The sequence below is a fragment of the Dipodomys ordii genome, unplaced genomic scaffold (assembly GCF_000151885.1).
Source record: "Dipodomys ordii isolate 6190 unplaced genomic scaffold, Dord_2.0 Scaffold48, whole genome shotgun sequence".
NCBI lineage: Eukaryota > Metazoa > Chordata > Mammalia > Rodentia > Heteromyidae > Dipodomys > Dipodomys ordii.
In genome coordinates, this window is record NW_012267264.1 from 258,796 (window position 1) to 271,649 (window position 12,854).

At 44.7% G+C, this 12,854-nt stretch overlaps 1 protein-coding gene across 2 annotated transcripts in view; it reads right to left on the reverse strand.

Annotated features, from left to right (window-relative positions):
* The window catches only part of Strip2 (striatin interacting protein 2), a 51,261-nt gene that overhangs the window by 25,016 nt on the left and 13,391 nt on the right, over positions 1-12,854 (reverse strand). For both annotated transcript variants that reach the window (XM_013020050.1, XM_013020051.1), the window contains exons 6-17: positions 12,757-12,825; positions 12,535-12,641; positions 11,715-11,842; positions 10,652-10,855; positions 9,265-9,500; positions 8,947-9,012; positions 7,876-7,939; positions 7,156-7,227; positions 5,676-5,750; positions 4,906-5,003; positions 4,237-4,363; positions 1,127-1,227 (exon numbers count right to left, since the gene is read on the reverse strand). In XM_013020050.1, coding sequence (XP_012875504.1) covers positions 1,127-1,227; positions 4,237-4,363; positions 4,906-5,003; positions 5,676-5,750; positions 7,156-7,227; positions 7,876-7,939; positions 8,947-9,012; positions 9,265-9,500; positions 10,652-10,855; positions 11,715-11,842; positions 12,535-12,641; positions 12,757-12,825 — 1,347 coding nt within the window. The remainder of the gene's footprint in view (positions 1-1,126; positions 1,228-4,236; positions 4,364-4,905; positions 5,004-5,675; positions 5,751-7,155; positions 7,228-7,875; positions 7,940-8,946; positions 9,013-9,264; positions 9,501-10,651; positions 10,856-11,714; positions 11,843-12,534; positions 12,642-12,756; positions 12,826-12,854) is intronic.

The following is a 12,854-nucleotide window of genomic DNA, read 5'->3' on the forward strand; positions in this document are numbered from 1 at the left end:
CTACCACTTGAGCCACAGCACCACTTCCAGCTTTTTTCTTTTTGCTTATGTGGTGCTGAGGAATCGAACACAGGGCCTCATGCATGCAAGGCAAGCGCTCTACCATTGAGCCACCTTCCCAGCCCCTCAAAGTTCTTTTCTCAAACTTTGATCCTTAGGATTAGCCTTTTAGGTAGCTAGGATTATCAGCTGTTAGACGCTTCCAGCCCTTGACTCCTGTTAATTTTGAGCAAGTCAATAACCTCTTTGAATTTATCACCTAACTTCAAATTGAGGATGAAACTTGTAATACCTCTTAACATTGATGAGATGAAATAAAATAATGAATGTGAACATGTTTTCTATTATTTTTTTTTTTGTCAGTTGTGGGCTTGAACTCTGGGCCTGGGCGCTGTCCCTCAGCTCTTCAACTCAAGGCTAGTACTCTACCACTTGAGCCACAGTGCCACTTCCATTTTTTGGGGGGGTTTATTGGAGATCAGAGTCTCATAGACTTTCTTGCTCAGGCTGGCTTTGAACCACAATCCTCAGATCTCAGCCTCCTGAGTAGGATTACAGGCTTGAGCCACCGGCACCTAGCTTATATTTTTATTTTTTAAAACTTCAAACTGATCTAACTAAGGTCCACAATTTTTATTACAAATTGTGTATATTTTACAGTTTGCAAAGCAGAGTGATTGTACCACATTATAACTTAGGTTAAGATTAAAGCTGATCTGACAAGCAGACTATTTCATAACAAAAAAAAATTTCTTAGGCCTTTTGACAACAGTTCTTTTCATCATAGAAATTTCATCATTGCAGCATCAATCAATATAAGTCATGCCATTTTTTAGGATTTTTTTGGTAAGGTTAACAAGGTGCATTTAATAAAGAGGAAGTAAAGGTGCTCAGAAGAGTAAGCAAGTGGGACCAGAAACCACCAGTTGTCCCCATTTTTCAGTTTTCAAAAGTGTTATAATACAAATACACTCCTATCAGCTAATACTCTAAACAAATTAAGTTTAAAGGGGGCAAATCTAAGACAAGAGGGACTATGGATAGCAGGAGAACTAAAAGAGACAATATATTTTTTCTCAACCACCCCAACATAGCCCCTTGAAATAAACCTGTTCAGATTCCATACCTGTTTTTGGCCGTGATGTAGGACAAGATATTTTGATTGAAGAACTTCAGGATCAAGGGGATGCAGTTGGCAAATACCAAATGTTGAGATACATATTCAAACTGAATCAACAGATCAAAGAAGTAGGGATGTTATTTGGGAGGGGGATGAAATTTATGTATTAAAAAGGGAGGGAAATACAAATCTAACATCTATTCCTAAGAACAGACATTGTCCATTTGTGTTATCAGACTTCCTCTGAATATTGGGGTATCTATCTTCAGTCAGTCCATCCTACATGGAGGGGGGCAATCTACAGTGTGTTGCAAACTCCTGCCCAAAAGCACTAAGCAAATAAGCCAGAAAGCAAAACACTCTGAATAACTAAAAGGAATTGCTGTGAGATTTGTTCCTAAGCTCAACAGGAAAGAAAGCCTCCCCGACAGAGCTGTTTTCCATACCAAACCTCTGGCTCATAATGTTAACTATGATTGATATAGCAGGGCAGGTGCAGCTTATTCCCAGCAACTGCCTGTGTCATTCAGTCAGGACAGAGACAGAACTTCTGCGATGTAGGCTCCAGCTCAGCCTGTCTGATATTCCTAGGACTTAGAATATCAGTATTTTTTTTCCTTTTTGTTGGTCGTGGGGCTTGAACTCTGGGCCTGGGCACTGTCCCTCAGCTCTTCAGCTCAAGGCGAGTGTTCTACCACTTGAGCCACAGCTCCACTTCCAGTTTTCTGGTGGTTTGTTGGAGAGTCTCACAAACTTTCTTGCCTAGGCTGGCTTTGCACCTCAATCCTCAGCTCTCAAGCCTCCTGAGTAACTAGGATTACAGCTGTGAGCCACTGGCGCCCAGCTAGAATATCAGTATTTTAATGAATGAATGAACAAGAGCCCTCTAGCCAACAGACACTGAGAAGCTCAAGATGTCTTTGATGAGATAAACATCACAACGTAGGGACTCCATTTAGCTCTCTTGAATTCCGGTGGCATTTGTGTCCAAGAAGACATATGGAGTAAGTGATCGCACAAGCAGTGTCATGAGGTTAGTCACTCTGGCTTTTGGTCATGATATACTGAAGAGCACCACAAAAAGTTTGTCCCAAATCTAGAAGCTAGAATGCTGGGACAGTACTGAAACAGGATTGAAAAGACAAGACATTGAGCTGGTTTAAATCCTCTAGCGCTGCACGATGAGCAAGTAGCAGCCATGGTAGCAAGCTGAGGTGCTCTTTGCCCCTGGAATAAATATGTGCTTAGAGGTGGGGAGTCAGCTTGTGCTATAACCACTTGTCTTTTCTGATCAATCTTTTCTGCCTAGAAATCAGAGGGAAAGCTTCCTCCCAGACAGGGGAGCCAACACACATAGACTATTATGACTGAAAACTTGATCTTCAGTTTGAGCCATGTCCAGTGTCTGACAAGACTCACCCACATACTGGGGCCCATGTGTCTAGCTATTGATCCACGTACTGCCCACCAACAGAAATATCTGTAAACACATCTTCACAGTTCTCTGTTCCTCTTTCCTCTGAGACTGCTGCTTCGGACCCACCTCTACTTTTCCTAACCCTGCTGCTGCTTAGCAAACACCAGCAGCTGTTTGAGAACCCACAACACCTACCACATTCAAAGATGTCTTTGAATATACTGAAGTGGAGACATACTCTAGATGTATATATAATGGTTTGCCTTTTTTTGGTCAGTTGTGGGCTACATGCTGTCCCTGAGCTGCTTTTGCTTAAGGCTAGCACTTTACCAATTGGAGCCACAGCTCTACGTCCACTCTAGTTATATAGAGTCATGGTCATAGACCCAACAGGGGCCTATCTGCACTCTGAGGACCTGCTCTTCTACTAGTAAGCTGAATTCTGACTTATTAGTAGGAAAATGGGCAAAGCTTCTAGCCAGGTATAAGAAGGTTTTCTCTTCTCTCTAGGCTCTTCCCTATATCTTGGGAATGCCCACCTGTGGGCAAGTCCAAAGTCCTTAGCCAAAGTGAACAATGCTTTCATAAGCAAGCCAAGTAGGGTTGACTCCCCCCCCTCTTCCTTTTCTCTCTCCCTCCATTCCTTCCTCCCCCCAGACCCCCTCTTACTTCCTTTCTCTCTTTCATTGTTTCTTTCGTTCTTTTTTGTCAGTCATGGGGCTTGAACTCTGGGCCTAGGTGCTGTCCTTCAGCTCTTCAGCTCAAGGCTCTTTCCTGCCCGGGCTGGCTTTGAACCACGATCCTCAGATCTCAGCCTCCCTAGTAGCTAGGATTATAGGCATGAGCCACCAGTGCCCAGCTGGTTATGACTTTTTAAAACCATGATTCCCTCATCAAAAAACAGGGATAAAATAAAACCTATTTGTAGAGTTAAGAAATTTTGGGGTTCCACCCAAGCTTAACAGGGTGCTCAATAATAGTGTACTATCATGTGTTAATATCAGCTCCCTGCCAACCTCTGTGGCTTCATGAATAACCAGGCCATCCTATCACTTTCACTCTAGGCAACATTTAATTAGTTTCCCAGAGTACTTTGCTCTCTCGCCTCTGGACTTTCACATATTAGCTTTTCTGCTTGAATGGCTTGTATCCTCCTTCCCAGACAACCCCCATATCCTGGCTAACATCTGCTTTTTCAGGAGTCACCTCTCTACCTTGGATTTGGTTAGGTATTTCCATGGTGGCTGATGCTTACCTGCAGCACAGAGCTTAGCAATCTACAATTGGATATTTATAACTCTATATCTGCTGTAAGACTTCAAGACTTTTAAGAGCTAAACTGCCTTATTCAGAATTAAGTCGCAACATGAGAAAAATGCTTCATATTCAGGTCAAGTATGGTCAATGTGTTCCTCCCCTCCCCTTTCTTTTTCTGGAGCATTTGAATTTTGACTTGCATTGCTTCGAATCTTACTGAGAAAATTCCTAAGAATTCTAGCTATAACCTTCAAAGGACACAGACACCTCTACCTTTCTAAACAGCTCCCTGAATTCCACTTCATAATCCCAACTGAAGCTTATGGAACAAGTAGCTGGATTCTCTTGAGTGAGGACAAAGAAAAGGCCAACAGATGCTCAGTGGGACTGTAAGGGCCTTTGTGTCGCCCCCAGGGTTTGAGGAGAAGCACCAGCTGCTTACCTGGTAGATATGGTTGAGTTTGAAGTGTTTGAGAAGCAGCAGGAGCAGGGAAGAGATGCTCTTTACAATGATCTCCTTGTGCCTATTAACATCGATGCCCAGCTTCATGCTCTGGAGAACAGTGACACTACAATGGAGAGAGGAAGCAGTAGTGTAGAGGGCAGTCTGGAAGAGAAATCTAGGGATTTGGGTCAGATACAATAAACACAAGAGAGGCAGTACTTGAGAAACCTGAACTTTTGGGGTTGGAGGTGTGGCTCAATTGGTAGAGTGCTAGCCAATGAATGAAAGTGTCAGGTACTGAGTTCAAGTTCATCTCAGACCCAGAAAACAAAGGGTAGGGGGAGAGAAACCTGAACTTCTAGGGAAATATATTGTAGGGAGTGCCCACTTACAAACCTGTCTGAAGAAAAGTTGCTGTCTTTTTGTCAAAGTTATCCCATGGCAATGTCTACCCACATACCCATCAACCAGTCACTGGCACTGAGCTCACCCTCCAGACCATCAGTTGGGAGCTACACAGAACAAACACTGTAGAGAACCCTGCAGGGAAAATGGAGTATTGGGAAAGGAGAGCTCTTTTCAGACTCCCTATGTTAGCAGGTGAGGTGGGACAGAAGCCCTGCAGACAGGGCACCAGCAGCCAGCAGCCCCAGTGGAAGCACTCACGGCATCTCTTCAGGCAGGACATCTGCCAGGATATTGATAGAGTCTGTCTTAGCCTTGGAGGTTGGGGCAGCAGCCAGCAGAATCTTAAGCAGAGCAATCTGGGAGGTAGAAAAGGAGGAAATGCACTTTGATCTATCCCACTCAGCAAGACAGTGATTCTTCCACATCTCACCAGCCCAACAAAATGCTTCAAAACTCTCCTCTAAATTCTACCTTCAGTGCCCAAACCTCCCCATCCTTCAAAAGTGCAAACAGGTACCAATCCTGAGGCCTGACTGTGGGGCTAAGGAGGAAGATGAGGGCTGGAGGGGGGGGGGAGGAGAGGGAGTCAGACTGTTTGGTTTCAGGACTGCTCTTTCCAAAGGGAAAAGATGGAGGAAGCAAAGTGGCAAGAGCAATGCACAGAAATAAGATGGGAGGAATAAGCCCAGTTTTCTCCCTTCTTTTCCTTCCACTAAATCTGACCATCAGCATCATCACTACTCCCACAGAAAGGCCGTATAGGATATGACAATGGCAGATCTCAGAAGGCCTCTGGTAGGAAGAGCCCCGCCCGCCCCCCCCATCCTTTATCAATCTCACCTTAATTCTCTACCCCCCCACAAAGAAGGGCTAGGGGAAATGGCATCTTCAGAGGAGCCATGAGGAAAGCTCAGAATCTGTGTCAGATTGTAATTGACCCAAGGGGCAAAGGCTCAGGAAATGAGTTCAAATGATGTGCTCTTAACTGTTCATTCCTTGCAGCAGAGAAGGGTCAGCCATTTCCTTACCATGTACTGGGGGAGGCTATACAGCATGCCCTGGTAGAGGATTTCACATGGCGTTTCTGGTACCACCTCTTCTCCCTATGGCAGGAAATATAGCTTGCCCAGGCTACTTGCCAGGTGGCCAAAGGCTACATTTTCTTGGTTGTGAGGAGTAGCATGTTAAAAGCACTTAGCAGGGAGTCAGACCTAGGATAGCAGCCTAGGTCTGACTCCCTGCTAAGTGCTTTTAACCTCCCCTCTCTGAGTCCCAATTTCCTCTTTAATAGGATCAGTGGATTGATCTGGATGACCTGCAGCTTCTTTAAGCCAATTATATATGATTTTGCTTTTCCTATTATCTGCAGTTAATCTATATTTGTGTGTGTTTGTGTGACTGTGTGCTAGTCCTGGGGTTTGAATTCAGAGCCTGAGCACTGTCTATGAGCTTTTTTGCTCTGTACTTTTTTTTTTTTTTGGTCAGTCGTGGGGCTTGAACTCTGGGCCTGGGCGCTGTCCCTCAGCTCTTCAGCTCAAGGCTAACGCTCTACCACTTGAGCCACAGTGCCACTTCCGGCTTTTTTCTTTATGTGGTGCTGAGGAATCGAACCCAGGGCCTCAGGCATGCAAGGCAAGCGCTCTGCCACTGAGCCACCTTCCCAGCCCCCTGTTTTTGTTTTTTAATCTCAGATCTTTAAGTGTCATCTCCTCAGAGATGACTGCCAATCTAAAGTAGTCAATCAACTGACTGAAGAGTGGTGTAAGTGGTAGGACACTTGCCTAGCAAGCAGAGGACTTGAGTTCAAATCACAGTACAGCTAAAAAGTTAGAAAATAAAATTTCATATTAAAAAATAATAGGTTTAGGGGCTAAGAAAAAAGCCGGAAGTGGCACTGTGGCTCAAGTGGTAGAGCGCTAGCCTTGAGCTGAAGAGCTAAGGGACAGCGCCCAGGCCCAGAGTTCAGCCCCAATGACTGATAAAAAAAAAAAAAAAGTCTAGGCTGGCATAGATGGCTCATGCTTGTAATCCTAGCTACTCAGGAGGCTGAGATTTGAGGATCGTGGTTCAAAGCCAGCCCTGGCAGGAAAGTCTGTGAGACTCTTATCTCCAATTACCCACCAGAAAACCAGAAGTGGTGCTGTGGTTCAAGTGGTATAGTGTTAGCCTTGAGGTATAGTGCTAGCCTTGAGCACAAAAACTCAGAGACAGTGTCCAGGTCCTGACTTCAAGCCCCACAACCAACAAAAGAAAAAAAAAGTCTCATGGACATTCCTGCCCAGTTTGGCTTCAAAGCACAATTCTGAGATATTCAGATATTAGCTTCCTGAGTAGCAAGGATTACAGGTGTGAGCCGTCAGCACCCAGCTTTCTCCCCCAACTTTAACACAGCATGAAAGCAGGGCCGTGACACACAGGACGAGCCCAGCAAACCGACTCAGTGCATGTATATACACTGTGACAGCGCTGCAGTTCCTCTTCCCTCCTGCGCAGGACCCCTTGGCTCACCAAAGACATAGGGCATTTTTCCAGCTCCTCTTCATTCTTGATCTGCACATCTGCAATGGAGATATACTTGTGCTGGCAAAGATAAGAAGACATTAACAAGAACTGAGGATTTCAATCACAAGTTTCCAAGTCTCTCACTGACAAGGAAGTGTTTTTCAATGTGTCTGTCACCCTAGCAGACATAAAATCTTGAAAGTAGGAGCCTTATTTGCCATTGTATCATCAGTTCTGTACTTTGCAGTGTTTTCATATTTATTGAGTAGCAGAAAATACGTAAGCATTTACCTTCAAACAAAGTACAAGGGGAAATGAAGGACAGACCTTTGTCCCCAGACCTCTGCCTTGAGTTTTGATGTGTGTATGTATGTGTACGGAGTGGTGACTCCCACACTCTGTGCTCACACACACAACGGAGGTAGGGCAGACTCTTTCCCAGTCCTGGGCTTTTGGAAGTTAGTGTATCTATGGGAAAGAGAAGTAAAAGGAAAGGCAGCAAGGAGTGGGAAGAGAGAGAAAAAGGCAGAAAGAGGGAAAAAGAATAGGAAGAAAGGAAAAAATTCATCCATCTGAATGTAGAAAGCTGGTAAGGAGAAGGAGATCTGAGTTTTCTTAACTCAGGCCTGCAGGGGAGATGAAGGTGCCCCAATACCCAATCTCCTGCTAATCTAATTTGCCTTAATGGCTCACTATGCCCAAAACCTGAAATTCCACACTGGTTACCTGCTTTAGGGTCTTCACACTCTCATGGATGGGTCTAGGTAATCCAACCAAGGTATCTGTGTCCCTGTGAAAGGCAAGAAGCATCAGATCATAAGCTTCAAAACAAACAGTTTGGGGATATAGCTCAGTGGTAGATCACTTACTTAGCATGCATAAGGCCCTGGATTCAATCTCTAGCACTAACAAAGAGAGAAAATTATCCATATACCCTAGAGTTAGAAGGACTATGCTTCTTTAGCATTTACTTCTCCTCATACCCTGAACCATCCTTTGCAAGGTTTTAGGTCCCCCCTCTTTCCTTAGGACATAGAAAATAACAATGAAGTACTGGTGGCTCACACCTGTAATCCTAGCTATTCAGAAGGCTGAGATCTGAGGATTTTGATTCTAAGCTGGCACAGGGAGAAAAGTCGGTGAGACTCATCTCCAATTAACCACCAAAAAAGCCAGAAATGAGCCAGGCGCCGGTGGCTCACACCTGTAATCCTAGCTACTCAGGAGGCTGAGATCTGAGGATCTCGGTTCAAAGCCAACCCGGGCAGGAAAGTTCGTGAGACTCTTATCTCCAATAAACACGCTAGAAAACTGGAAGTGGTGCTGTGGCTCAAGTGGTAGAGTGCTCGCCTTGAGCTGAAGCGCACAAGGACAGTGCCCAAGCCCAGAGTTCAAGCCCCATGACCGACAAAAAAAAAAAAAGGCCAGAAATGGAGCTGTGGTTCAAGTGGTCGAATGTTGGTCTTGAGGAAAAAAGCTCAGGGACAACACCAAGGTCCTGGTTTCAAGCTCCAGGACCAGCACAATCGATCAATCAATCAATCAATATAACAATGATATGGATGCATTTCTGGAAATTAGGAAATGCATATAATGTCTGAGGATTCACTTGACTCACTTGGTGTGGAAATGAGACCTTCCTACTTAAAGGGATATGTAGCCCAATAGCACTTTTGAAGGTAAAATCCCAGTAATAAAGCCTGCTAGATTCTATAAAGAAAGACCAGTGGGAAGGATTCCTGAGGGTACCCTCCTAGGAACCACTTTATAGCGAGTGTTAGCCATCCAATCACTTACTGCCCCAGGGTGAATCCAATGAACTTGTTCCTGCTCATCTCCAAGAAGTGCTCAATGTCCTTCTGTCTGAGAAGACAGTGGAGAGACCAATTCCAGAGAAGGGAAGAAAAGCAAACCTTTAGAGAGAGAACGTTTCAGGGCTCCTGTCACTTGAATCTGAGGGCTGAAGCAGTAGGGGAAGACAGCATACAATAGATAGGGATTCAAACACAGTAGTTCTGTCGGACCAGCTTAATAAACATTGAATACACAGATTACTTCACCCTGAACCTTTGATGATTGAATCGAGCTTGGGGAACCTAGTGCTATTATGCCTACCTGACCTTTGGGGCCCAAGGCAGGCCTTTGGGAAAGGTTACTCGCTCTGAAGACAGAGGTGCCTGTGAGGGTGGAGGTGGCACCAGAGGGTCTTGTTCTAGCAGGTCTAATTCTCCATCCAAGGTTCGTTCTCCATCGCCAGTAGAATCCTCTTCCTCTTCTGTGGCTGGCTCCTCAGTCTTGAAGAGATCTCGTTCATTGTAGATGTCCAGGCTGTCCTGCTTAGTGAGGAGTTGCTGGGAGAAGAAAGTATGCAGAGGTATCTTGAGCATCCTCATCTGAAGCCATTCCCTATCCACAGACTTCTGGCCTTCAGGAAACATGGAGATGGAACCCAACGCCTGTGAGAACATCCCATTTCCCATCTCACTCTTATAGCCCATGGGCTGAATCCTAGATAACTATGCTACTGGGGACAGAGCACAGATAATCTCAAAGTCATGATTACTTAGCTTTCAGAAAATACTGATGCTTTCTTTTCTTTTCTTTCTCTGCTTCAGCACTTTCCTTCCTAATTAGGATCTGCTTAGGTGAACATTCCATTAGTTTGCCTTCTGTGAGCATACACCAGCTGGCTGGCTGAGGAAGAGGATGACAGAAGCTTGCTGCTAGGCAGAGGGAATCAAGTTTGGAATTTTAAATCTTATTGTGGGAAGAAAAAAAGATTGGACAGAAATAGGCCAAAAAGTTTACAGTCACAGCATCTGGTTGTTAAGATTGTGGGTGATTTTTCTTTTCTCCCTTCATCACATTTTTATATTTGTTCCACATTTTCTACAGTGAGTAAGCATCACTGTATAAAACAAAAACTAAAAGTTAAAATGGAGATGGAATTACCACACATGACTGTCTGGCCCTGACTCTATCAGTTGGTAAACTTAAGTAAGTCAGGCAAGGTGAGTCATGAGAGCATGGCTGGGTCTCAATGTAACTTGTTTTGACCTTTTTAGGAATCTATACCTACAACCCTAACCAGTGATCTCTCAAAGGTAAACTTGTATAGCTAGCTCCCAGTAAATCCCATGCTGTCAAGAAAATAGTAAAGTTAACTTATCCTAGGCATATGATCTGTGAGGAGACCTATGGCCAGGATTTTACCCTAACTGATTTTTAGGGTGCTAAAGAATCACAGTCACGGAGGTGCAAGCTAATGATTCTGAAGCAAGATACGGCTATATAATATGTTATCACCTAGCTCCATCAGGACAATGGAAGAATATGTAAGAGATAGGGGACAAAAGTCAAAATACAGACTCTAAACTTTCACGTTGGTCACAGGGCCAACCTGGGGCATCATGGGTCAGGTCACTTACTATCTCATTCTACCACAAAGTCTGGAAGTTTGGTTAGTCAGTATCCCTACAATACTGTCTGTTTTAGTTCATACCCTTCGAGAGCCACGTCGGCCTCGCAGCTTGGAGGGTGGTGGTGCCAGCTGAGACTCCCCAAGGTCAAGAGTGTAAGAGGGCGGGGAGGCAGCACGCATGCTCTTCACCACCTGGATACTGTCCTCAGCCAGTGGAGGGAGGCCCAGTTCTGCCCGCTTCTGTATTTTGAGAGCCTGAAGATGCTCAAATCCACCAAGGGTAAACTAAAGAGTAAAAACGAAAGGGGCAGAGAAAAGAGAAGAAAGGAAGGAAAGTTAGGGCTAGAAATATCACCAGAAGTTAGAAAAGGGACTTTTGGAGGCCTCCACTAAACACCACCACCACCACCAAAACTATGCTTTTATTTTCTTTTTCTTTCTTTTTTTTTTTAGTTAGGTCTGTGTGTAGCCTAGGCTAGTCAAGACTCATGATTTTCCTGCCTCTGCCTACTAAATGCTAGGATTATAGGTGTATGCTACTATGCCTGGCACCATGTCCCTTCTGTGGAAAACTTTTAACTGCTATGGCCACTCTGTAGTTCAGGCAATACCCTCTTTGAGGCCCTCTACAAGGTGTGTTGTTTAGCCAGCACTGTGGGGGATGGGAACCAAACCTGTGGAATGGGATCCAGAGATAAGAGCCACAGGGGGCTTTGGAATGAAGGATCAGATTGAATAAGTAACAAATTGCAAAAAAAAAATCCTCTATCTGGAAGGAGGGCAGGCACTAAGCCCACTATATAGCTAGAGAAACTGAGGCACAGAATCGTCCATAGTTTATCAAAATCAGCAGAGATAGATCTCCCAACTTTTAGCCAGCGTTCTACCACCAGCTTTATCAGGGGCAAGTTCCACTGACACCACTAATTCACAGAGCAACATCTCCCATCCACTTGACAGGAACAAAAACTGGCTCTGACACAGGACATCTGATTTCTCTACAGCAACTTTCTTGCCCTTCTCTCTTAATTAGTGGCCAACACATGTCCCATTCTTCTGCCTAGCTCCCAGTCTTAAGCAGACTAGAAGAATCAGAGTGGGAGGATTGCTGAACTGATGAGAATAGGGAGGATCTGCCACTCACCATGACCACCTTCCAGAGCAGAAGCAGAACCTTCTTTATGGGAAAGTGGGGGGCCAAGCCACTACAGAACTTGGTAACCATGGAGAAGAGCAAAAGGGCAAAAGGCTCTTCATTATGCATGGAGAAGCCTGGAGGTATAAAGAGAAGTGAGTGAGAAAAAGAGGATTCAATAGCTGAGATTCTGATCTCTATACCTGACTCTGGACATAGTGAGGGGAGCACTCACCTCCCCTGAACTATTTGAGTAGTCTTGGTAAAAGATACCCTACAGAGAATACTCAAGTGCAGGGGAAGGCTGGAGGTAAAATAGCTTGGCCCCAAAGTTTAGGGCAATGCTTTGGGGCATCAGCGCCAAACTAGAAATACCAGGAAGGACTATGTTTCTCACTGGCTGAAGACCAAGGTATGTCTTAGACTATACTTCACAGTACATTTTTTATATCCTTCACATCCTATACATTTGGATGACCCCACTAACTTATATTTGAGCTCAGGTTTTAAGGTAATTTAATTCATTTGTTCATGTGGGATTCATGATGGAAAGTGAGAGAGATGTCTATCCCCATTTCTAACTGAGAAAACGAAGGCATGGAGCAGTTATATCCTATAACTCAGAGACACGGGGGACGACCAGGCTTAGACCTGGTGCTTACCATACAGTATCTCAGCCCTAAAAATTAAAAACAAAACAAAAAGCATATTAATTTCAAAAAGAAAAAGGAAAGAAAATAGGACTCTCTTCCTTTTCCTGGCAGATGCTCTGCTTCTCTTGCTCCATCAGCACCCCCATCCCCACCCCTCCCCAAATGCCACTGCTTACTCAATTCTGTACGGAAAGTCTCTCGAGCTGTTCTCCACCCACAGGGGTCTATCTCTCGCTCCAGGCGGATATTTTCCACCATTAGGTACATGACACTCAGCAGCACCCTGGGGTGACAGAAGGGTGACAGAAGGTTTTCAAGGCAGTTCCCAGCCTGTAGTCAGAGACTTTAAGGATGATCTCAGAGAGATTAGCCAGAGAACTTTCCATAGTTTCACTCACCGGAGCTCTGTGCTATCAGCAATGGAGACAGCTGGTTTCCGAAGTGTACTGCTACCAGCCTGGCTGTTGCTGCCATGAAGAGGGATAAAACAGAACCC